Below are 27246 nucleotides of genomic sequence, written 5' to 3'. Positions count from 1 at the left end.
TGCTTAGTCAGGTGTCGGGAGTTGGGAAGCGAGTACATCATAGCAAGAACGTGTGACCATCCTATCTGTACAGCCCACAGCCGTGGTATAGATATAGCAGTAGGGGTGACAGGGGGTAAGAAGACTATCGACTGACACCAAGAGTAGATACTAACTGAGAACAACGCACAGGAGAGGGCGCACCAACCACCCTCAATAACAACAATATGGAGGTCTGTTCACCGCTTTTCAATCAATAGACACATCTAACTGGCTTCAAACATTGGACTCACGTGGTGACACGAACCTGCGTTAAATACTGGGGTTATCAATAAGAGATAAAAAGTATGTAGGGTCTGGTTCATTTAATGCCTATTTATAAAACTTTATTGAAAGTGTTACCCTGGTCAGGGGGTCAGTATATACGTCTAGACGGTGGTATATATGACATGGGTGTGGCTGATCCTATCTGTGTACGGGAGACGTGACGGTATTGAGCAATATGCTGCCCATCTGAAATTTGTCAACGTTGGATAACTGACAGTCGATCTTGCTTCAGCATCCTAGAGAGGTTATTATAACAGAAGATTCCCAAGTGTGACGACGCAGCTGTATTAACAAATGAAGCTCTTTTTCATGTATGAAGTATATATACATTGGGCGTCACTGACGCCCATTCAAAATTTTTTCTTGTGCGGAGCTTTTGTACCTATGACACATATTTGAGATCAGCCGATACCTAGTGCTGAGGCTCGGGTTACACTTACCACACAGACGGACAGAGTGACAAGTTATTCCACAGGCGTATACAGTGGCCGGGGTAAGTATATGGTTGGTGCAAGGGTGGGCGGCTATTCAAGGGGACGGATATATGTAGCATGTTATATTAACATGCAGTCTATGTCATGTACATTCTGGTTAGACACTAGTGTTGGAATTCTGAAATGCCGGTGTAGCTCATTGTAACATAGAAAAGCATGTCATGGACGAAGTTTTGTGACATATTATTCAGAGTACATATGTATGAATTGAGGTGGCCCTTGTTTCCAGTGTAATTCAAGTATATGTTTGTTCCCCTTGACGGCGTACATACACAACAGACACTTTCTGACAACATTAAACACCCTTTATACTATATAACAAGACTGGTGGGTCATGATATCATACATTGGAATAGCATATATAAACCCGCCACTCTTCGTAGCCTTGGTGTTAAAGTGTTCATTTGTCACCAACATCGAAACAATGTGAGAAGGCTTGTTATGTCTCCGTTTTGAAATCACTCAACTCATTCACCAAGAAGATGTGTCCTTATGTGTGTTCTATGTCACTGCAAGCCGGAAGGGCGGGTTTATATGTGCTATTCCAAGGTATGATATCATGACCCACTAGTCTTGTTACATAGTATGAAGGGTGGGCTGTAGCCTTCCCAGTGTTCACTCTCAGTGTGTAAGTAGGGCTGTAGCCTTCCCAGTGTTCACTCTCAGTGTGTAAGTAGGGCTGTAGCCTTCCCAGTGTTAACTCTCAGTGTGTAAGTAGGGCTGTAGCCTTCCCAGTGTTCACTCTCAGTGTGTAAGTAGGGCTGTAGCCTTTCCAGTGTTCACTCTCAGTGTGTAAGTAGGACTGTAGCCTTCCCAGTGTTCACTCTCAGTGTGTAAGTAGGGCTGTAGCCTTTCCAGTGTTCACTCTCAGTGTGTAAGTAGGGCTGTAGCCTTCCCAGTGTTCACTCTCAGTGTGTAAGTAGGGCTGTAGCCTTCCCAGTGTTCACTCTCAGTGTGTAAGTAGGGCTGCAGCCTTCTCAGTGTTCACTCTCAGTGTGTAAGTAGGGCTGTAGCCTTCCCAGTGTTCACTCTCAGTGTGTAAGTAGGGCTGTAGCCTTCCCAGTGTTCACTCTCAGTGTGTAAGTAGGGCTGTAGCCTTTCCAGTGTTCACTCTCAGTGTGTAAGTAGGACTGTAGCCTTCCCAGTGTTCACTCTCAGTGTGTAAGTAGGGCTGTAGCCTTTCCAGTGTTCACTCTCAGTGTGTAAGTAGGGCTGTAGCCTTCCCAGTGTTCACTCTCAGTGTGTAAGTAGGGCTGTAGCCTTCCCAGTGTTCACTCTCAGTGTGTAAGTAGGGCTGCAGCCTTCTCAGTGTTCACTCTCAGTGTGTAGGTAGGGCTGTAGCCTTCCCAGTGTCTCAACAAAGGAACGTAACTGACATGGACACATGGACGCATATTCACATATGGCATCTTGCACCGTTTTAAGTGGTTTATCCGCCCTTACATACGATAGCAAAAACCGTTTTGCCTAAAATTTTGGTGAAACAACTCTAAAAGCTCTGGACCATTCACTGTCGAAATATCTCAGGTCTCCGAGCATGGTCTTCGTGTTGGTGATCATGTTAGATGAGTTAGCGTGCGCCATTGCTGTTTCTGTGTGACTGTGGTATCCATTCCCGACATCTTACATTTGGCGTCCAGACATTTTCATTCTCAGTAAATTGTTCTGCTGTCCTGCTGTCAGTGTTCACTCTCAGTGTGTAAGTAGGGCTGTAGCCTTCCCAGTGTTCACTCTCAGTGTGTAAGTAGGGCTGTAGCCTTCCCAGTGTTCACTCTCAGTGTGTAAGTAGGGCTGTAGCCTTCCCAGTGTTCACTCTCAGTGTGTAAGTAGGGCTGTAGCCTTCCCAGTGTTCACTCTCAGTGTGTAAGTAGGGCTGTAGCCTTCCCAGTGTTCACTCTCAGTGTGTAAGTAGGGCTGTAGCCTTCCCAGTGTTCACTCTCAGTGTGTAAGTAGGGCTGTAGCCTTCCCAGTGTTCACTCTCAGTGTGTAAGTAGGGCTGTAGCCTTCCCAGTGTTCACTCTCAGTGTGTAAGTAGGGCTGTAGCCTTCCCAGTGTTCACTCTCAGTGTGTAAGTAGGGCTGTAGCCTTCCCAGTGTTCACTCTCAGTGTGTAAGTAGGGCTGCAGCCTTCTCAGTGTTCACTTTCAGTGTGTAGGTAGGGCTGTAGCCTTCCCAGTGTCTCAACAAAGGAACGTAACTGACATGGACACATGGACGCATATTCACATATGGCATCTTGCACCGTTTTAAGTGGTTTATCCGCCCTTACATACGATAGCAAAAACCGTTTTGCCTAAAATTTTGGTGAAACACCTCTAAAAGCTCTGGACCATTCACTGTCGAAATATCTCAGGTCTCCGAGCATGGTCTTCGTGTTGGTCATCATATCCAACATCCCTGTTATGGTCATCGCTGACACTGTCATGTTGAGTAGGACTTGTACACTTGTCCCAGTGTTGTCCCTAATAGTGTTCCTCTCGTGGTGAATAGTAATGGCCACAACACTTGGAGTCTTAGCTTTGTTGGTCTCTGCTGTTCTGATCAGGACACTGCGGGCCTCATTTCCTGTCTGAACACAGGACCTCACAGTTCTGATCAGCGGGGGCTTTACTGAGTCTATTTTTCCGTCTGTAGCACTGGTTTTACATGTTAGCTTACTAATATTGTCTTTCAGATCACTTTCAAGGAGGTGTATCCGTGAATCCTTCTCACGTAGTTGAGAGACTAGTATCCGTACGTATCCATGTTGCTTGAGCTCTACGTTTTTCAGACCTTTCTATCTATCTTCACGCTGTTATGAGGTCACAGTTCTTCTCGATGGTATGCTTCATATTCCCACCAACATGCGATATTAACCCCACAAATATCAAAAATCTATATTTACGGTAAAAGTTAGGTTACTACAACGCTATCATGTCCTCTGGAACGGGCAATGAGATACGTTCCTTAAAACGAACTTACCACTAAGACTATTTAATTCTGCCAGAGATCGATGATTGTATTCTGCCTGAATAATTTCTGGAATAGCACACGTTGCTTAGTCAGGTGTCGGGAGTTGGGAAGCGAGTACATCATAGCAAGAACGTGTGACCATCCTATCTGTACAGCCCACAGCCGTGGTATAGATATAGCAGTAGGGGTGACAGGGGGTAAGAAGACTATCGACTGACACCAAGAGTAGATACTAACTGAGAACAACGCACAGGAGAGGGCGCACCAACCACCCTCAATAACAACAATATGGAGGTCTGTTCACCGCTTTTCAATCAATAGACACATCTAACTGGCTTCAAACATTGGACTCACGTGGTGACACGAACCTGCGTTAAATACTGGGGTTATCAATAAGAGATAAAAAGTATGTAGGGTCTGGTTCATTTAATGCCTATTTATAAAACTTTATTGAAAGTGTTACCCTGGTCAGGGGGTCAGTATATACGTCTAGACGGTGGTATATATGACATGGGTGTGGCTGATCCTATCTGTGTACGGGAGACGTGACGGTATTGAGCAATATGCTGCCCATCTGAAATTTGTCAACGTTGGATAACTGACAGTCGATCTTGCTTCAGCATCCTAGAGAGGTTATTATAACAGAAGATTCCCAAGTGTGACGACGCAGCTGTATTAACAAATGAAGCTCTTTTTCATGTATGAAGTATATATACATTGGGCGTCACTGACGCCCATTCAAAATTTTTTCTTGTGCGGAGCTTTTGTACCTATGACACATATTTGAGATCAGCCGATACCTAGTGCTGAGGCTCGGGTTACACTTACCACACAGACGGACAGAGTGACAAGTTATTCCACAGGCGTATACAGTGGCCGGGGTAAGTATATGGTTGGTGCAAGGGTGGGCGGCTATTCAAGGGGACGGATATATGTAGCATGTTATATTAACATGCAGTCTATGTCATGTACATTCTGGTTAGACACTAGTGTTGGAATTCTGAAATGCCGGTGTAGCTCATTGTAACATAGAAAAGCATGTCATGGACGAAGTTTTGTGACATATTATTCAGAGTACATATGTATGAATTGAGGTGGCCCTTGTTTCCAGTGTAATTCAAGTATATGTTTGTTCCCCTTGACGGCGTACATACACAACAGACACTTTCTGACAACATTAAACACCCTTTATACTATATAACAAGACTGGTGGGTCATGATATCATACATTGGAATAGCATATATAAACCCGCCACTCTTCGTAGCCTTGGTGTTAAAGTGTTCATTTGTCACCAACATCGAAACAATGTGAGAAGGCTTGTTATGTCTCCGTTTTGAAATCACTCAACTCATTCACCAAGTAGATGTGTCCTTATGTGTGTTCTATGTCACTGCAAGCCGGAAGGGCGGGTTTATATGTGCTATTCCAAGGTATGATATCATGACCCACTAGTCTTGTTACATAGTATGAAGGGTGGGCACACCCATGCTGTTTAATGCTGTCAGAGAGTGTCTGCTGTGCATGTACGCCGTCAAGGGGAACAAACGTGTACTTGAATTACACTGGAAACATGGGACTTTGGCCTTTATTAACCTGTAAACATACGATGGTTCACACAATGGAATTATGAAATGCTGCAAGGTGAGGGGAAACGCTTTCTTACACATCCTCGTTTGGTCTACAGGAGATTAAATACATATACTTCCCAGAACTCCCAAATCCAATAACACCTCTGTGATGATGTATCCGGGAATAGGGACAACTCGACAGGGGCCATGCACGTGGCATTACGTGAGAATATGAAGGTAAACCCGGGACACACACAACAGTCCTGATATTGAATATCGCTTGACTTCTCATTAATTGTTGCTTTTCAGAAAACATTTGCAAAGAAAGGAAATACTGTCATTCATAACTTCTTTTAAATAGCAGCTACATGCGTCCCATCAAGAAAAAGAAGCCATTATATACATGTTTTGCTTCCATATAAAACATTTCATCATTAACCTACAAAGAGTTTATTACATCAGGTCCTTTTACCATGCCACGGATTGATTGTATCGACACATAAATGATGGGCCTGCGGATGCCTGTGATGCCAGCAACATTGACAACTGGGTTCTTTAAACAAATATCCAATACCCGATTGATTGAGTTACTTTTTACGCCGCTTTAAACCAAATGTTTAAGTCACTGCATCGTATCTACCTCCCTTGATCAATGGTGACGGTGTCCACAATCAAAATCATCGATACATTTACGCACCATCGGTTTAGAGTTCTACAGAAAAAGTCCTCAACCATACTTGATTTGTTAGGTGTTTGTTTATTCCTCACTTGGCTTTCCAGATACATGGATACATTATCACAAATTCGGGTAAACCCTATCGTGCGGATCCGGGGATCATATGTCAAATATATCGTACACGAGCTGCTGTTCACTTCACAAAGCCTTGTCCCAGATTCTCTACAGTGCCAGGCCATTGAGCGGGTGTTTCAGTATGGCCTTCAGCTGCTGGAGGAAAGAGTCAGGCTCTCCTGCAGCCGAGCAAACCTCCATAGTTTAAATGAAGATCAGATGAAGATTCTGGAGAAGGAGTTACTCGGGTCTGAAGACAGGCTGATGGGGGCCTTCATGTCTGAAGGAAGTTGCGAAGATATACCGGATTACGAACCTCTCTCAGATGCTGACAATGATGCTGAAATTGAAACAGGTAGAGGAAACTGACAATGTGTTTTATATTGTTTTGGTATTCTTCACATCAACTGGCTATGTAATACTGACAATTTACTACCGACAGAAATTAAGGGAACAAATAATTTGAATGTAGCGGGTGTTGAGGAGTACATTTACAATACGTCTAAACACATTTCACATAATGTACTAGTATGTGCGCATATAGGGAACTCACAATCACTCATTGAAGTTTATTCATGAATGAAGGCCACATGGCCCAGAGTTCATTTACAGGAATAATATATACTATGCACATGTACAAATTTTCTTACAGCAAACGTTCATCTTTTTTGACATTTGTATTTACATAGGTAAATGTCTTTTTAAATATATGGACAGGTTTTTAATAACACAATCATTTCTGGTAGATAGAAGACTGATACATTTAGGGACAGATGGTTGCACATGGTAACATTTTGGAATTAAATTTACTCTGCTATTTTTATCAAAGGACAAATTAACAGAAAATGGTATTCATTTTCTATTTCATAGCGGTTACATTTCATACATAAACTAAACGATGACTCTGTGGTTGTATTAAATCGAGTTTTCTGTGAATTTAGATTATGGCTTAAACAACGGAATTTACATATAGCTCTAAGAAGATATCTTTCACATGGTAAAGTAGATACATATTTTTCTGGTTCGAGTAGTGATTTATAAGATGAATAAACATTGAGGAAAGAAGAATTTGAGATTTTGTAATGCCAGTTTTGGAATTCTATATCTTTACATCGTTGTTTGAATATAACCATGAAGCATTTCATATCACTGCAATCCTGAGACAACCACACATGTGAAAACTCAATTTGAAACAATAATTGTCTTATAGAAGAAACCCAGTTAGTTTCGCCAAATACTTTTAACATATGGTAACAGGTATACCACACCCGTACTTAATACAACGACTGTAATAGTGTACACACAGTGATGTTCTTCCCAGCTCTCCTAGAACTGCATTTGTTAATGTTCTTTTACCAACAGAAAGAACATTTTTAAAGAAATTACTCTGAACCTCTTCATCCCCAAATTTCTGAGCCATATAAAAGAACAAGAGCAATCTTTGAATCAAATATTTTAGCAGCAGTAGAAAATGGGAGATGGGAATTTCTAAGAACACGCTTACAATAGCTCCGAGACAGTGTCTCAATGAACATACAAAATGGCGTAATGTTGAATTGCAATGAGAACTGGACGTGGCAACAGCACCTTGACAAGATCGTCTCATTCCATTAATTGCACTCCGCAATTGATTCAAATCTGTTCCTGTTATCAATACAGAATTCCGTACAATAACAGGAAAGCGAATTTCAACATATACCGGTTCTATGCAGCACGCCTGAAACCAAGGCGTCCCGTGTAGGGTGTGGCCCTAACAGCTAGCCACAGGCGCCAAACATTGGGATGGGCTCGGCAACACAAGGGACGGGCTTTGCGCCAATGGCATTACACCATGTTTACATCAAGTTTTAGCTAGGCTCCGTTGCACAGAGTTGTTGTCGACATAGCGGCGATCGGTATGCCAGGGCAACCAATTCTTGATCATGATCGGTATGAAGGCGGTGGTATCATGGTTTATTACTTGCCCGTGAAGAGATCACCCGTTTAATAAACATACAGCTTTATTACACATTGTGTAATACCAAAACGCGTGCTTATGTACTCTCGGAACACGTTTCACGAACAAATATTGAAAGCTCTCAACATCCCATGGCGTATTCAACGACATTGTGTGTGGAGATGATAGATCACTGGGAGGAGCTTATGCACACTCGATGACCCCAGCAACCTTGTTGCTAGGCTGACGTCACATGGCATTGTTTCGCCGATGGATCTTGCAACAAAATTCCACAAATTACGTCATCGGGTATTGTGACGTGATTGTAAACTTTGATGTGCAAGGCCCCGTTCCACAAGGCGATCGTACTCTAGCGCAACGACAGTCGTTAGTCTTAGTTAAATTATGTGAGTTGTGATAGCCTTAGCACTACGATAATTTTGTGGGACGAACGCCTGAATTCTAAAGCTGGACCATTGTATGATATTAAATTCATACGTTTCAACTTTTGACGTGTTTGAAGTATTATTCTGTGAAACTCAATTGGATTATGCCATGGATCGTGTAGGCGTCAGCCTATTTACACTCAACAGTATAATTCTAAAAACATTATAAATGACAAGTAATAAATAAAATACTAAACTCGCTCTCGTGTAAAACCAATTTTATGAAACTCGTGAATAGTTGTGGTATCTGACTCGCTTTCGCTCGTCAGATACCAGAACTATTCACTCGTTTCATAAAATTGGTATTACACGGGAGCTCGTTTAGTATTCTATATGTGAGCATCTGTGGGATTTTCACGGGCGGAGAGTGTACGCCAGAGACCCGCCAATGTGGGCCAGCTTGGGATAGTTCTTCAGGCAGAATGGCGGGCAATACCAAGGGCAACCATAAGTTAATCAAAACGTCTGCCATAAAGGTGTCGTGCAAGTATCACCTAACAAGGTGGACACACTAGATAATGATCTACTCGCCCGAAATTAATTTTACGTACGTTATCGTCATTATATCTTCACTATCTTTTCATTAACCCCCTTGTTATTTGTCGGTGGTATTTATCATTATGAGTTGGATTTGACGTCTCTTCAGCAGTATTTCAGTTTCATCAACGGCTAGAAAAGTCTTACACGTTTACCTCTTTGGTGAAAGCCACAATCATTGGTGTGGTACTAACAAACCCTTCATCCTAGTCAGTTCGGATCTGAGAATAAGGGACACAACCTGCACGGCGTATTGCGGCACCACAGACGACTTGAACAGCCCTGTCCCAATCAGTTGTGAGTGTTGTTTGAATCTGCCTTTGTATACTCTAACAGGTCCTCACAACTTCGACCTTGCACTCTCCAATCATCATCAGGAACTGATGGCATGTCTGAACACAAGGGGGACACTTCTGCTCGACGTCATGGCTCAGAATGACCTCCTTAGTGATTCTGACGAGGAGGACATTCAGAAATACGAGTTCCATGGAGAAAGGAACCAACGTGTTCTTGAGATCCTTTCTACAACATCACCAAAGAAAAACATAAAATGTGTGACTGAATTCATTAAAGCTACTAACCCCGATCTTGGAAGGAGATTGTCGAAGTCTATGCGGGAATTGGCTCGCGGATCCCGCGAACAATGTGCAGCATGTACAGTTGTCACACAAATCGATCCAAGTCGCATTGCAAAGCTTATGTTTCATAACAAAACTATACCTGTCCGCTTTTATCAAGACCTTAAGAACCCTGCGATTTCGAGTCAAAAGAAATGGAATATTATCAAAGAGAAGGATTTAGACATTGCTGCAGTAGAGGCCCTACAGCCTAAGTTTCAACATTTTCATGACATGTTTGGAGACGACAAACGCCTTATCTGCAGATGCGACAGGATCAGCGTTGGTAGGCATGAACTTTATATACATTTATATATAGTTTAAGGGTCCTTTTACTTAACAACAATAATGACATTGTATGTACACTTTCAATATAATTTCCTTACATTCATTTCATATAGCAGAATTCCATAACTATATCTTCATGTTCTGACAGACCTGATTTCTCGAGTGTGTTATTAACATCTTATATGTCAGTTGGGGTAGCCACTAGTCTTCATAAACTTTGCCGTCAGCACTGCATTGACATTCATATATGTTTTGAGGAAATTCAAAACAAACCAGAAAAAAATGTAAGTAAATTTCAAAACCGTTCCTGCAACGTTGAACATAAGGTTTAATATTGAGGAACTTTGTTGAAATACACGCCTGTTAGTTTTCCTTCACATCGTTTTCTCACATATATTGATGACTTTCACTCGACTATATCTAATAATGGCGAAACACATCTACATAAAACTGAAGCGGCCGTATTAGCATCCGGATTCGAACGCCTTGAACAAACTCAGCGGTTATCATTGGTGGCGTCAAGTTTCAATTCATCTGTCAATAGACTTACTTGTATTTAAAACGAAGTAACTATAAGGGTAACGCTATTTTTCAGGGCATTATCATTTGCAGATCTAGAAGCCCGAGGTCTTCTATTAACTTTTATTAACCGAGGGCTTCTGCAAATGTCTGCAAAAAAGCGTTACCGTTATTATAGCGAAATGGATAGAATTTGTTATCAAATAAAAAGAAACAACAATTTCGGTTTTGAAGGTTTTCTGCAATCAACACGAATGTCACTGACCTACTTTTACAAATATGGAAACGTCATAGAACAAACCAGATGACGTCATTATTCAACGTGACGTCACCTATCCCTATCCTATGACGTCACCTAACAACGGGCGTGATAATGGCCCGTTGTCAAGCAATATGAGGGCATTATCAAATTGCATTGGCTCGCTCATTTCTGATAACATGCGGGCGGTTTAATGATAATTCTATCCATTTTGGCTATAAGTTTTAGTTTAACATATTACTATTTGGTCATCTTTCCTTCAATATCGATACAGAAGACCTCCCTGCAGGCGTCATGACAAGAAGTTCAGGGGCGAGTACTTTCCGTAACTGGTTGTCCAAGCCCAAGGTAGGGCATTGCGATCACATCGTTTCTGTATACTCATATATTGCTTGGAAACCGGTGGTTATAAATACACATGTTTTTTAAACACCAAGAATTTACCCCGAGACATTAACCCTTCGTATACATCATATAACCAAATCATAACACACCTTGTATTAATGTCTTTTTTCGATAATATCCCTGCTTGAAATACAATTTTGCTGTTACACATCTGCCTGCGTGTTGGTTGTATGTATAGACGCGTATCTTGCTGTTACACATCTGTCTATGTGTTGGTTTTATGTATATTTACGTATCTTGCTGTTACACATCTGTCTGTGTGTTGGTTGCATGTATAGACACGTATCTTGCTGTTACACATCTGTCTATGTGTTGGTTTTATGTATATTTACGTATCTTGCTGTTACACATCTGTCTGTGTGTTGGTTGCATGTATAGACACGTATCTTGCTGTTACACATCTGTCTCTGTGTTGGTTTTATGTATATTTACGTATCTTGCTGTTACACATCTGTCTGTGTGTTGGTTGTGTGTAGAGATACGTATCTTGCTGTTACACATCTGTTTTATGTATATATACGTATCTTGCTGTTACACATCTGTCTGTGTGTTGGTTGCATGTATAGACACGTATCTTGCTGTTACACATCTGTCTATGTGTTGGTTTTATGTATATTTACGTATCTTGCTGTTACACATCTGTCTGTGTGTTGGTTGCATGTATAGACACGTATCTTGCTGTTACACATCTGTCTCTGTGTTGGTTTTATGTATATTTACGTATCTTGCTGTTACACATCTGTCTGTGTGTTGGTTGTGTGTAGAGATACGTATCTTGCTGTTACACATCTGTTTTATGTATATATACGTATCTTGCTGTTACACTTTTGTCAGTGTGTTGGTTGCACGTATAGACACGTATCTTGTTGTTACACATCTCTCTGTGTGTTGGTTGTGTGTATGGATACTATCTTGCTGTTACGCACCTGTCTGTGTGTTGGTTGCATGTATAGATACGTATCTTGCTGTTACACATCTGTCTGTGTGTTGGTTGTATGTATTGATACGAATCTTGCTGTTACACATCTGTCTGTGTGTTGGTTGCATGTATAGATACGAATCTTTCTGTTACACATCTGTCTGTGTGTTGGTTGTATGTATTGATACGAATCTTGCTGTTACACATCTGTCTGTGTGTTGGTTGTGTGTATAGGTACGTATCTTGTTGTTACACATCTGTCTGTGTGTTGGTTGTATGACATTCTATAGATACGTATCTTGCTGTTACACATCTGTCTGTGTTTGTCTGTATGTCTAGATACTATCTTGCCGTTACAATCTGTCTATGGGTTGGTTTTATGTATATATACGTATCTTGCTGTTACACATCTGTCTGTGTGTTTATTGTATGTATATATACGTATCTTGCTGTTACAAATCTGTCTGTGTGTTGGTTGTATGTATAGATACGTATCTTGCTGTTACACATCTGTCTGTGTGTTGGTTGTATGTATAGATACGTATCTTGCTGTTACACATCTGTCTGTGTGTTGGTTGTATGTATAGATACGTATCTTGCTGATACACATCTGTCTGTGTGTTGGTTGTATGTATAGATACGTATCTTGCTGTTACACATCTGTCTGTGGGTTGGTTGCATGTATAGATACGTATCTTGCTGTTACACATCTGTCTGTGGGTTGGTTGTGTGTATAGATACTATCTTGCTGTTACACATCTGTCTGTGTGTTGCTACGTATCTTGCTGTTACACATCTGTCTCTGTGTTGGTTGTATGTATAGATACGTATCTTGCTGATACACATCTGACTGTGTATTTGTTGTATGTATAGATACGTATCTTGCTGATACACATCTGACTGTGTATTGGTTGTATGTATAGATACGTATCTTGCTGTTACACATCTGTCTGTGTGTTGGTTGTATGTCTAGATACTACCTTGCTGTTACACATATGTCTGTGTGTTGGTTGTATGTATTGAGACTTATGTTGCTCCTTACAGGACGCAGAAGAACGGGAAATCATTCAAATGAAGAATGACATATTTAACATCTCCAAGAGTAAGTATATTAATCCATCAACATACGTGGATACCCAACACATATTTGTAGGAATGATAAAGTCATTACTGAAGGCCTTAAAGTAAAACGAAATGGGCAGCTCCGTATTTTGCCTTTAACGCCCAATCTGTTTCGGCGGATAATTGAGACGGGTTGTTCTCTGGCCCTGACATGTTATATGTACTTATTGATGCAACACAAATAGGGTAGAATAGGTCTTTCGCAACCCATGCTTGCCGTTAAAGGTGACTATGCTTGTCGTAAGAGGCGACAAACGGGATCGGGTGGTCGGGCTCGCTGACTTGGTTGATGTAAGTCATCGTATCCCAATTGCGTGGATCGATGCTAATGATGTTAATCACTGGATTGTCTGGTCCAGACTCGATTATTTACAAACCGCCGTCATATAGCTGGAATATTGCTGAATGCGGCGTTAAACAGAAAACAAACAAGTAAACTACAACAAGTTTAACATAAACAATTTTAGTAAAGCCTGCATACGTCGCATAATTCTCATAAATATTACTGACATTGTGGTTAAAGTAAAATTTGCTCTGGTGAACAGATTTCTTATTAAAATTGCAAGATATGTTGTCATTTGTATGTTCGTTTTACCTATCCCCAGTTACCATATGTTATGCTTCGCGGGGCACTGATCTAAAGCAATTCCCCGGGACTGGTTGTTGCCTTTGTTATTGTTTTTTCCCGTGAGTACCCGGATGATATAGCAGAAACCTAGACTAGTTCGCAACCTGTGCTGTGCAATTCGTAAGCGCATTTGTCACTTTTATTGATAGTATAAGGGCGTATGGTCACATTGATCAACAAAATGAAATACAGTTTTGGAAATATTAAGGAAATGTAAGTATCTTTGTGGGTAGCATCGGTAATAGTGACGAAGTTTTGATTAGTCACTTGCTTGGTAATCGTGCGATTTTCATTTACACTATTTTGACTTGCAACACAAAGTAAATATTTCTCCTGAGCATTGCTTATTTTATCGTGTTTATATTTTTAGTCAAAATGTGCAAATGTTTCACTTAGGAAATTTATTAAACGCCTGAATATTCAGTTATTTTACAAATTGACTGAAAAATATGAACATCTTTATTATTATGACAGACATTTTCTGTTTAATATCATCACCAAGAGACCGAAAATGTTACGATCAAAAGTACATTTCTATATTGCTTGGCTACTAATCCTACATAATAAGCTATTGTGATGTTTTTAGGCCCTATTGATCGTCGTAATCAATTTTGGTCAATCTGTTAAAGAAATGGGCAGATTTTTCAGTCAAAATGACTGAAATATTTACACTTTTTATAAATTGCCTGAGAGAATCACATTTTACAAATTGACTGTAATATACAAAGGAAAAGACTTGTGAAAACAACGTCTATCGCGCAAACAAGAACAAGAATGAATCTGTCCAATGCTACTGCAAATGAAGGAAAACAAAATGCGAATATCATAATTACAACCTACCAAATTTATGTGTATAATTTTAGGCAGCTTCCTTGTTCGAGGAATGTATCCGTGAATATCCACACAAAGGAACAATATCCCAATCGTCTGCAGCTGAACAAAGAAACTTATTCGATGTCACGTGTCTCTGTTACAACCAAATATTTTAAAATATATATATATATATATATATATATATATATATATATATATATATCGTTCCGGGATATTATAACCAAATTTTATTGCCATTTAATCACAGTGATTTTGTTAACTTAAGGGACCTTATTTAATACTGTCTAGGTCTAGAGGATATAAAAAGCCAAGTTTTCCTGTCACAACAGGATGACCAGGAGGTAAGTACATGTTTGTGTAAATTTTATCTTGGATCTCAATGGACGATTATGTTAGATGTTTTGTTTTGTGACTAATTATGTTTTAAGATATATCGATTGTGATATCTTTACACAGCATTATAATACAATGTATGATTGTATGTATGTGTGCGTGCGTATGTATGTACATGTGTTTGTATTGAATGAATGAATGAATGAATGATTTCCAAGAACAACATGCACAGAAATTGAATATTTACATGTCTTGATCCTGGTATGAGATATACTGTCTACAGATAGATCATTGTCTCGTGATACAGAAGATATGAATTCAGCCCAGCTGTCAGGGCTCATATCCTCTACAATAGGGTTTATACCACCTATTTTAGTGTCACAAATTTTACTTCGTCGTGTGCACAGTCCTCAATACATATGTATTGTTCAAGGTTTAAAGTGTCAAATAGATGTTCATAGAGGGTGTTCCTTGCATCAGCTAAAGCTGTACAACATAGCAGTTGGTGCTTTATCATGTCATCGCACTCCTCATCACACATTAAACACTGTCCAGGCGTTATAGGTAGTGTTCCTAGCTTCACAAGTGCATACATTGGTCTAGTTGGTATATTGTACAAAATACACATATTCCACAGTATATGTGGTACAAGCTTCCTGTGAAGTTTACCAAATCTGTTCAATTCAGGGTGATCTCGAAATCAGGGTGATCTCGCAGACTCGTGTGCCAATGAGCAGTTTCATGTTCTGTTATTTCAGTCTGTACGGTTTTGTTCCACACATCCTTGGATGGAAACTGGTAAGTATTCATTAAGTGAACTATTGTGGTCCATATTTCATACTTTTTTGCTACATTGAGTAGATCATGTGTTACAGACTTACTTTTGTCACTGCCTGTCACACTTGAAAAAGAACACCTTTTTCAGGGCATATCTGTGGTTGCTTCTACTCAACCTCCCAAGGAACATCGGCTTCAGTTTGTCAGTCATAGATGTCATAGTCCACATTCCCAGGGTCTGAAGAGTTGCAACGGTCGGAGATCTTACATGATTTGTTTTAACATTACGTGCAAAGTAGCGCTGGTGTTTTTCAATTACCATTATGTTCTGTCTTGGACATATCAGATATATATACATGTATATATAAGATACTGCAGAAAGGTAAACTTGTACTTTATTTATGTGAAGTATATGCACACAAAGACATATCATTTTATAAATATCTAAAAATTCTTTATTAGCACTGGCAGTAGCAGTGATTAATTAATTGAATTGAATGTCTCTGAATAGTCTTTGTTTACTCGAACCCTGCATAGAAGCCTGCAACATCCAGGAACTGCAGTTGGGTATAGTCTTTGAAGCCCTAAGCACAGGGAACCTCAGGTGTCTCATCCATTGCGTCCAACCAGGTGTCTTGTACTAGTTCAAGAGGGAGGTGTGGCTGTGGCGCAGCTCGCCGTGTCCATTGCTTCACATGGGGATCTTCTTTGTAGTGCTAAGCCAAAAGCCTGTGTCTTTCTCCACACAGCTTGGCTGAAGTGGAAGTAGCAGCCCTTCACTTCAGCAGCCAATCTCATTAAAATCAGATCTTAGTTCTCGCTGCCGCTAAACAAAGATCTGAGGACATCCCATTACGGGTCACGTCAGACCGACCTTTCGCGAACCCTGACCGACCAATGGAATTACTGACAAGAAGTTGATACTAGCCAATCAGAAGGCAGCTTTCTCTTGCTTTACGGCACTAATTTCAAATTGGCGACTACGTTTCGAAACATATTTTGACAAATTCTCGCTTATAAATTTGAAACCTGAACAAAAGAACATTCTCGAATGGCTAATATATGGTCTAGATTGTATAGATTCAGTCGTTAAGCCCGTAACTATCGTTCGGAATACACCGTTTTAAAGTTTTCGGAGCTGCATGATTAGAATTCACATTCCGACTGTCACTTTCATGATCTGATTAGCGACGCTCTGATTTTTGTTTAGCGGTAGCGAGAACTAAGATCTGATATTAATTAGATTGCTTCAGTAGCAGGCTTAATGGATGCATCTCCAGTGTTAACAAGTCTGTCGAGTGGTGGTCTTTTTATACAAGTAACCTTCAAAAAGAACATGTAGTGTGCCTCGCTGCGATGTTACATACTCTACTAACCTTAAACGCGCCATGGTTATGATCCAAACTCTTGTTATTGTTGCTTTAAGTGTTTAAGAGGTCGCCTTCTGCCTCAGCGATTTCGGCTGACCTGTCCCTCTTTGGGACTCCTGTGTGTGAGTAGGGTACACACATCTATTGCGAGTTTTTGGTATTCATAGTGTTTTTATGTTTTTGAATTGATTTCATTTCTTTCTTCGTATATTGATATAATTTCATTTTTATCTTTGACTGCTCTGTTTATATCTTAGAAATAGAGTTAGTTTGGCCTTCGCTATTGTATCTCTTGGCTTTAGCAGATCTACGACAGATTGCGGATCTAACTGTAATTCTTGTTTTAGCCGAGCCCGGGGTGGGGCATGGTTATGACATTCCAGTAACAAGTGAGCAATGGATTCAGGTTGATTGCAAGATGGACATACCTTGTCATAGTGCTTTTTGCGACTGAGTCTGAGGCGTGAGATGGCAATTTCAACTTTCCTTTCAATTGAGTATGAGTATGGCTATTGGTGGATCTAGGGTTGCATTTTGTATAGCCATCTGCCGATCTTACTTGAGTCCCACTGGGCTTGTCATCTTTGGGCTATAAGGGCTTTGATTTTGATTTTTATCTCTAGTTTACTGAAGGGAATAGACAGTATCTCCGTTTTGTCAAGAGCCAGCTTCGCCAGTGTGCCTGGGTTTTTTCCATTTCCATGAATATCCATGTGAGAAAGGACCCACAGCTCCACCTGTTTCTCTTGGTCCGATAGTTTTGTATCTTCGTATAGAATATTATTAACTGTGTTTGGCCTGGAGTTTGAGTTTTTGTCGCTGATGTCTTGAAGTGCACTTAGCGAGTCTTATTGGATGACTGCCTTTGCTTCCGGTAACTCCGGTATGACTCCGGTGCATGATGAATTGCCTCCAATTCAGCAGTGAATACTGACTGACCATCAGGCAAGCGGATCGAATGTGCCTGGGGTTTGGAGCTGTGGATATGGATCCCGTAACCAGCACTGTTGTTGGTGGGATTCTTGGATCCATCAGTGTATATGTGGGCCCAGGTACTTTGAATTTTAGTGATAGCTACTGATCGTAGTTGGGTTGGGTTTTCTTTTTTAGTGACTTCTGATGTTAAAGGGGTGTCAACTTTGGGAGTTCTTAAAGTCCAGGGAGAGTGTAATCCTTTGTAGTCAATTTCTGGTGGCTGAATGTCATCACAATTGTCACTTCGTATGAGTTCTCGTACTAATATCCCAGAGGGCTTTAGTGAGGGATTTTTCCGAGCTGCGGCTTCATCTCGGGTGTTTTGTCTTGCCATATCTTTTCCACTGAAAGGTTTGATGTTCGTCCCCAGAACGATAATATTGACTGCTCTTTTCTTAGTTTCAATCGGAGTTCTCCTGTTTCTACTTGTAGTGCTTCTAGCGATGTACCTGTTGCTGCACCTGTGGCCAGCATTATATCGTGGCTTTGTATTGTATTCTGTCGAGGCGGCTCAAGACATTATGTGATGCTGAGTGAAAGGCCTCACAACCATCGTCTAATTTTGACAAGTGGTTTGTAGAGGTCCAGCTGAGTGCCCCTCGATGTGCCCCAAAATGTGTCTGAAATTGCCCGTAAAACGTTCCGGGTTTTTTTACATCTGTTTTCTTCATATTCTACATGTTTGTTAACCACGTGTTGCCGTTTTCTTTGCAATAAACTCGGGAGCACGTTTTGCATTTGGGTTGATGGTTGCATGATGTTTTTGTATGTCCATAGAGCATACAGTTTGTGCATTGGGGTGGCCTTTTCCTGTATGGCATAGTTTCTATGTCCTTACCACCTAGATTAAGGTGGTTTGGGACTGACTGGCCTAGTAATGTGAGTATCAGTACTCGTGTGTTGGTTGTGCACATTGATTTTATCCTGAACGCCGACGGGATTGTTGGTTGAGCGATTTTCTTTTGAGCTGGACAGACAAGTTGATAAAACCGGTCGTCATTGATTTTTTGTCCAGTTGTAAAGCGCACCTGACATTACTAAGCTACTTGGGGGTAGCCCATTTTAGTTTGATTTCGTTTATGCTTTTGGGCATGTCAATTGACTCTGTAAGGATTTCCCTGACAACAACATAACCTTCAGCTCTTTGGCAATATCTTGAGTTGTTGGGATCTTATTAACATCTTGGGAGAAGTCTGTGGTGAAGACTCCTTTCTCCCATTTGGTTTGTGGTCTTCTATTCTCTTGTGTCTTCGACTCTGGTGAGGCAATTCTTTGTCTTTTCTGTTCGATTTTAGCCTTGGTGGGCTTGATTGAGTTTTTTTCCGTTGAAGCATGCCTTCTGCCCAAAGGGCACTATAATCGATTTTTTTCTTTGTTTTTTTTTTATAGTTCTGGAGAACATGAATCATTTGTTAGCTATGTTTTCAACTGGCGTCTGTACAGTGCACCTCTGGTATTCCAAGTGCCGATGTTCAGCATGAACAGTGTTAGGAGCAATCTGTACATGTTTATGGTTACTTATTTCCACCATCCCGACGCGGGTAGGACACCCATTCGCGGCATTTTACATTCTTTGGCCAAAAAATGTTCAAAGGTTAAAAGGTTATATATATCTGCTTTCATGTGTGTGAGTGTGTGTGCGTGCGTACGTGCGTGTGTGCGTTCATGCATGTATGTATGAACTTTGCTCCAACATGGACTATTCTGGAAATGAAATCGTCTCCTCTCTGCAGAAGATCACAGTAAGATATTACCTACAGAGGATTCCACATAGCAGTTTCCTGATATTTGCCGCAGATGATAATCGTGTATTTTGTCTGTTTCAGCAGTACAGAGGTCGCCCCCACTTTGTGTCTTCCCACGATCTCCATCATGACACAGCTGTGTACGGGAATAGGGGTGGGCTCGTCTGGAGACCAAACTTCAATAAAACACGTGGTATATTTGGATTTGGTCAACTTAAACCCACACGCAAAAGAAACGCAAGTCGAGTATGCAGTATACATGTTATTTATTTTTCAACAGTAAAGACAAGAAATACTAATAGGGCAAGATTGACAAAGATTTGACTGAAGACAGTTTAATGGATTAAAAGGCAGATGACAATTGTTTTTTCAAATGTTAAGGGCTTACACAGTTCCGGGTCAATACCCAAAATGTCAGTCAATACCTGGTGTGACCACCATTAGCATTGATCACTGCAACACATCTCCTGTACATTGAGTGGATCAGACGATTTGTGAAGGCCCTAAGGATCCTCCTGCACACATCCAGAGCAGCTGTGCGTAGTTCATCGGCAGTTGTAGGGACTGGGCGCACATTGTGCAGACGCCTTTGAACCTCATCCCACAAGTGTTCGATGGGGTTCAGATCAGGGCTGAGGGATGGCCACGGTAGAACAAGGATGCTGTGTTGTTGCAGAAAGGCCATAGTAGCTCTGGCAACATGGGGACGAGCGTTGTTCTGCTGGAAAATGTGTTGTTGATGTTGTGCAAAAAATGGAACAACGTTGGGTCTGATCACTTGCTTGATATACAGCTGAGCAGTGACGCCGTGTCCCCGACCTTGACCAACATTCAGAAAGCACATGGGACCAAGTCTCGCATTAAGTCCAATCCCTGCCTATATCATGACGCTAGGTCCACCCCATGGATCCCTTTCCACAACGTTTCTGTCAGCGAAACAATCACCTCGACGCCGCCAAATTCTGACTCTTCCGTCTGCATGGGAGACACAAAAGCGACTTTCATCAGAGAAGATGACCACTCACGATGACGCCAATTGCGATTACCCTGTGCCCACTGAAGTCGTGCTTGTCGATGCCGTGGTTGGAGAACAGGACGACGTGCTGGTCGGCGACATCTGAGGTTGTTGGAATGGAGACGTCATATCACAGTGTCCCGGCTAATGTGTCGATTATGTGTTCCTATGGTCTTTCGAACACTTTCACTTGCAGTTAGGAACGGATGTCGCTGGTGTTGACGGGTAATCTGCCGATCTTGTCGAGGTGTGGTGACCGCGAGAAATGGGTGCATGATACCCACATATTCATTGAAATTGTGCGTTTTGGCGATTCGTTTTTTATATTGCGTTTTTACTCGGGGCTTCCAAAATGCATCCAAAAATATTGATAACACCATCAGGCTTCACTACATGCTAAAACTCGTATCAATTTATGGTTCCGTGTTTGTTACCTATTTGCGTTTCTTTTGCGTGTGAGTATATATTTAAAATGTTGTTAAATGTGTCTCCATTCAATCTTCTTGCTCAATCATAATTTGACTTACCCATGATTGTATTTGATCTATTAGATATATTAATACTCGTCTTAAGAACATAGAAGTGTCACCAACAATTGTGTCGATTATTAATTGTGTTAATTATTTCAGTTACATTCGCACATCAAGCCTGTTTTCAAATGTTGCTTATTCGATATCACAATCTGTTGCAGACAATACGGTGTTCTAAAAGGTTACTCACTTTCCCTCCTGTGTTATGCAGATTAGAAAAAAAGAGTTGATTGTCATTTAAGCTGCAACAAAACTTCAAATGAAATATTTTATTTGATCTTCAAAAAACTATATGCAAATTAGGAAGAGAATTTATCGCGTGATGCAAAAGGAGAGGCACGGGCCAACAAACTATCAAGCTGCTAGTTGGGTATATGAAAAGCTACCGTTGCCAGCGGCGATTAGCTGCTACCGCTGCAGGCGTTAAACGCTACCAGTGCTTGGCAACTACCACGCTGCCGAAAGCAGCTACAGCTGCTGGCCAAAGTCAGCTACCCCTACCCGGCCCCAGATAGGCGGCCGAAGTCAGCTACCCCCACCCGGCCCCAGGTAGCCGGCCAAAGCAACTACCACTACCTGGCCCCAGGTAGCCGGCGGCCAAAGCAGCTACCACTACCTGGCCCCAGGTAGCCGGCGGCCAAAGCAACTACCACTACCTGGCCCCAGGTAGCCGGCGGCCAAAGCAACTACCACTACCTGGTCCTAAATAGTGAAACCATTGTGGGGACTACTGCCGCCGACCCAAATGTCAACTACCGCTGATATGACCACGACCGCCGCCAGGCCAATATACGTGGCAATTAGTTGCCCAACGTAGGCTATTTTACGATTCATAATGATGAACACAACGTTTCGGAGTATAAGCTTACTCCTTAATCAGGTGAATGAATGCTCTGAGACAGAGAGCGTTTATATGTACATGTAAGAACAACAAAAGTAATAAGATAACAAAAGGTGGAAACTTAACAAGAAAAGCCAACAGATAATTGGTGCTGATAGGCAATTAGCAATAGACAATGGAGGCAAACACTTTACAGAATTTAGCGCTGATAGTTATGGACTACTGGATGCCAGAACTCAAATTATCACTGGATAATGGAGGCCGGGGGGTAATTAGCACTAATAGGTAAAAGAATAGAAATAGCAATAGGCAAATTGAAGCCAGGTAGATACTTGGCAAAGATCAAAGCAATAAGTCCCAAGTACAAGGCAGATATGTTCCCTGGTCAAGTTTCATGGCTGGCTGGTCTCTCCAGCTACAGCTGCTGGCCAAAGTCAGCTACCCCTACCCGGCCCCAGATAGGCGGCCGAAGTCAGCTACCCCCACCCGGCCCCAGGTAGCCGGCCAAAGCAACTACCACTACCTGGCCCCAGGTAGCCGGCGGCCAAAGCAGCTACCACTACCTGGCCCCAGGTAGCCGGCGGCCAAAGCAACTACCACTACCTGGCCCCAGGTAGCCGGCGGCCAAAGCAACTACCACTACCTGGTCCTAAATAGTGAAACCATTGTGGGGACTACTGCCGCCGACCCAAATGTCAACTACCGCTGATATGACCACGACCGCCGCCAGGCCAATATACGTGGCAATTAGTTGCCCAACGTAGGCTATTTTACGATTCATAATGATGAACACAACGTTTCGGAGTATAAGCTTACTCCTTAATCAGGTGAATGAATGCTCTGAGACAGAGAGCGTTTATATGTACATGTAAGAACAACAAAAGTAATAAGATAACAAAAGGTGGAAACTTAACAAGAAAAGCCAACAGATAATTGGTGCTGATAGGCAATTAGCAATAGACAATGGAGGCAAACACTTTACAGAATTTAGCGCTGATAGTTATGGACTACTGGATGCCAAAACTCAAATTATCACTGGATAATGGAGGCCGGGGGGTAATTAGCACTAATAGGTAAAAGAATAGAAATAGCAATAGGCAAATTGAAGCCAGGTAGATACTTGGCAAAGATCAAAGCAATAAGTCCCAAGTACAAGGCAGATATGTTCCCTGGTCAAGTTTCATGGCTGGCTGGTCTCTCCAGCTACAGCTGCTGGCCAAAGTCAGCTACCCCTACCCGGCCCCAGATAGGCGGCCGAAGTCAGCTACCCCCACCCGGCCCCAGGTAGCCGGCCAAAGCAACTACTACTACCTGGCCCCAGGTAGCCGGCGGCCAAAGCAACTACCACTACCCGGCCCCAGGTAGCCGGTCAAAGCAACTACCACTACCTGGCCCCAGGTAGCCGGCCAAAGCAACTACCACTACCTGGCCCCAGGAAGCCGGCGGCCAAAGCAACTACCACTACCTGGCCCCAGGTAGCCGGCGGCCAAAGCAACTACCACTACCTGGCCCCAGGTAGCCGGCGGCCAAAGCAACTACCACTACCTGGCCCCAGATAGCCGGCCAAAACTACCACTACCTGGCCCCAGGTAGCCGGCCAAAGCAACTACCACTACCTGGCCCCAGGTCGCCGGCCAAAGCAACTACCACTACCTGGCCCCAGGTAGCCGGCCAAAGCAACTACCACTACCTGGCCCCAGGTAGCCGGCGGCCAAAGCAACTACCACTACCTGGCCCCAGGTAGCCGGCGGCCAAAGCAACTACCACTACCTGGCCCCAGGTAGCCGGCGGCCGAAGTCAGCTACCCCCACCCGGCCCCAGGTAGCCGGCCAAAGCAACTACCACTACCTGGCCCCAGGTAGCCGGCGGCCAAAGCAACTACCACTACCTGGCCCCAGGTAGCCGGCGGCCAAAGCAACTACCACTACCTGGCCCCAGATAGCCGGCCAAAGCAACTACCACTACCCGGCCCAAGGTAGCCGGCCAAAGCAACTACCACTACCTGGCCCCAGGTAGCCGGCCAAAGCAACTACCACTACCTGGCCCCAGGTAGCCGGCGGCCAAAGCAACTGCCACTACCTGGCCCCAGGTAGCCGGCGGCCGAAGTCAGCTACCCCCATCCGGCCCCAGGTAGCCGGCCAAAGCAACTACCACTACCTGGCCCCAGGTAGCCGGCGGCCAAAGCAACTACCACTACCTGGCCCCAGGTAGCCGGCGGCCAAAGCAACTACCACTACCTGGCCCCAGGTAGCCGGCCGCCAAAGCAACTACCACTACCTGGCCCCAGGTAGCCGGCGGCCAAAGCAACTACCACCACCTGGTCCTAAATAGTGAAACCATTGTGGGGACTACTGCCGCCGACCCAAATGTCAACTACCGCTGATATGACCACGACCGCCGCCAGGCCAATATACGTGGCAATTAGTTGCCCAACGTAGGCTATTTTACGATTCATAATGATGAACACAACGTTTCGGAGTATAAGCTTACTCCTTAATCAGTTAAATGAATGCTCTGAGACAGAGAGCGTTTATATGTACATGTAAGAACAACAAAAGTAATAAGATAACAAAAGGTGGAAACTTAACAAGAAAAGCCAACAGATAATTGGTGCTGATAGGCAATTAGCAATAGACAATGGAGGCAAACACTTTACAGAATTTAGCGCTGATAGTTATGGACTACTGGATGCCAAAACTCAAATTATCACTGGATAATGGAGGCCGGGGGGTAATTAGCACTAATAGGTAAAAGAATAGAAATAGCAATAGGCAAATTGAAGCCAGGTAGATACTTGGCAAAGATCAAAGCAATAAGTCCCAAGTACAAGGCAGATATGTTCCCTGGTCAAGTTTCATGGCTGGCTGGTCTCTCCTGATGTAAATGGCTTTATGTAGTTTTCTTTGTCGCTAGCTGTTGTCCAAAAAACAAAAAAAAATCCTATTACTTACCGACTCCCTAAGTGGACTGCAAGCCCTCCAAAACAAAAATACCAAAAACCGACCTAAATTAATAAATCAAATACTTAAAAGCTCCAACGACCTAACTAAGGCAGGCAAACAAATAACCTTCTTGTGGATACCCGCCCACGTAGGAATATACGGTAATGAAAACGCCGATAAAGCAGCTAAACTATCCCTCAAAATCCCTTAAATAAGCTTAAACTTACCCATCTCAAAATCAGAAATTAAAAGTGTAAACAAGCAAAAAATCACCAAAAAATGGCATAACCTATATCTAAACTCAAATAGCCAAATCAAAAAAGTGCTCAGCAAACCACTAACCAAACCAAAAATTCTCCATCCATCCAAAAAAATCGACAGAGTAATCACTAAACTCCAAACAGGACACACCAACCTAAATAACCACCTAAAAAAAATTAAAAAACACACTACAGGTAACTGCCCACACTGCAAACAACCAGAAACCCCAGAACACGCACTCATCCACTGCACACACTACCTAACACATCGAACCGCATTACAAACCACCCTCAATCTAAACAAGGCTCTAACTCTAGAAGCAATACTAAACCCACAAAATAAACTAGAAAACTTCAAGGCCTTAGGCGTATTCTTAATAAAAACGGAACTAATAAAACGCATCTAAAAACACAATAACCTACCAATTCAAAATCACATAAACAAACAAACATCCACCATACCCAGCTCCCTTAGTTCTCCTCCCCAATCCCATCGGCATCTATTCCAAATCTCAAAATTCCCGAATTCTATATAAGCAACCCCTAAAACCCCCCTCTTGGGTTGCACAGACCACTTTCGCCCCTTTCGGAAACACATTAAATGGCCTGGCCGGGCCCGTGTGCGAAATACGCATCAGTCGGAAAGCGCACGTTAAATCTCCAAAGTAAGTAAGTAAGTAAGCTAGTTGTTGATGGTAGACAGGACTTTCGTTGCTTCCCACATGATGTTATGGTCTTGGTTCTTGGGGATATGTTCTGAAATAGCTGATTTCAGGTTTAGTTTGTTGTTCTGATGTTCTTAGAGTCCGGTGTTGAGGGGTCCGAGGGTTTCTCCAATGTACTGATGGCCACAGTTGCAGGGGATCTGGTGTATACATCCTCGGTTATAGAAATTAGTTATAGAGTCTAGTGGCTGTAATTTCTTTTTATTCCATCCAGAATGGAATCCAGGGGATGACAAACCCAAGAAAAGAAGTCGGAATATGTTCGAGAGACTTAGGAAGAAGCTGCTGCGGAACTAAATACTTCTGTTCTTGAGTGAGAAGAAGACTGCCAGAGGCCCAAGGAGGTCACTGGCAGAGGGCATGCAGATTGGATCACGGGTCGAGACTGGGATATGAATGAAGGTTTATCAGGGAAAGATGTCAAACTTTTCATTCGTGTCAGGTCAGCACTGGTATTGCATAATCAAATCAAACATGGGTAAAGTATCTCTCGGACTATTCGTGTCATTGGAATGTGCGAGACAGCACAATTAACGGCAGCAATGTTTTAATGCCCAGTCATGTGCCAAACCCCTGGTGGGGATATATCTATCACGCTCGATATCAGATATGTGTATGTTATCTAAATTTATATAAGAAGTTATTGTTATTACAAATTGTGACCGCCTCCTTGGTCTAGTGGTAGAGCGTCCACCCGGAGAGCGGAAGGTTCGGGGTTCGATTCCCGGTCGCGTCATACCAAAAGACGTTCAAAGATGGTACATGTTGTTACCCTGTCTGGCGCTCGGCATTAAGGGGCTAAAACAAGTATACTGTGTCTGAGTGGGGTATTCATGCTAAACTGCAGCATGGTATATCACTGGGTTAACACTATAGATCGGCATCAGTCCGGACTAGTACACGCAGCCACACACACACCTACACACACACACACACACACACACATGCACGTACATGTACGTCGCTATCAATCTCATTAAAATCAGATCTTAGTTCTCGCTACCGCTAAACAAAGCTTTGTTTAGCGGTAGCGAGAACTAAGATCTGATTTTAATGAGATTGACGTCGCTATATAAGTGCAATAATCTTCGACGCGAAGTTAAACCCCATTTC

The 27246-nt window shown here is 42.5% G+C and overlaps 1 protein-coding gene across 6 annotated transcripts; it reads left to right on the top strand.

Moving 5' to 3' along the window:
• Positions 1-348: 348 nt before the first annotated feature.
• Positions 349-26866, top strand: LOC124116442. Of its 6 annotated transcripts, XR_006858113.2 has the most exons (9): positions 4177-4632; positions 6101-6465; positions 9366-9932; positions 10987-11060; positions 13081-13138; positions 14909-14961; positions 15712-15751; positions 19902-20013; positions 26348-26866. XR_006858113.2 is itself a non-coding variant. In XM_048393470.1 (8 exons), exons 2-8 carry the CDS (start codon positions 6105-6107, stop codon positions 26428-26430), a joined length of 1308 nt encoding a protein of 435 aa, XP_048249427.1. In that variant the 5' UTR covers positions 349-799; positions 6101-6104; the 3' UTR covers positions 26431-26866. The 6 variants fall into 6 exon arrangements, 5 of the variants coding, with proteins under 5 accessions (XP_048249427.1, XP_048249428.1, XP_046333734.2 ...); XM_048393470.1 differs by lacking the exons at positions 4177-4632; positions 15712-15751 and adding an exon at positions 349-799; XM_048393471.1 differs by lacking the exons at positions 4177-4632; positions 15712-15751 and adding an exon at positions 3514-3532.
• Positions 26867-27246: the final 380 nt, after the last annotated feature.

Source organism: Haliotis rufescens, unplaced genomic scaffold (assembly GCF_023055435.1).
Source record: "Haliotis rufescens isolate VD_foot unplaced genomic scaffold, xgHalRufe1.0.p SCAF_12, whole genome shotgun sequence".
In the NCBI taxonomy this organism is placed as follows: domain Eukaryota; kingdom Metazoa; phylum Mollusca; class Gastropoda; order Lepetellida; family Haliotidae; genus Haliotis; species Haliotis rufescens.
This window is presented reverse-complemented; position numbering and strand designations above follow the sequence as displayed.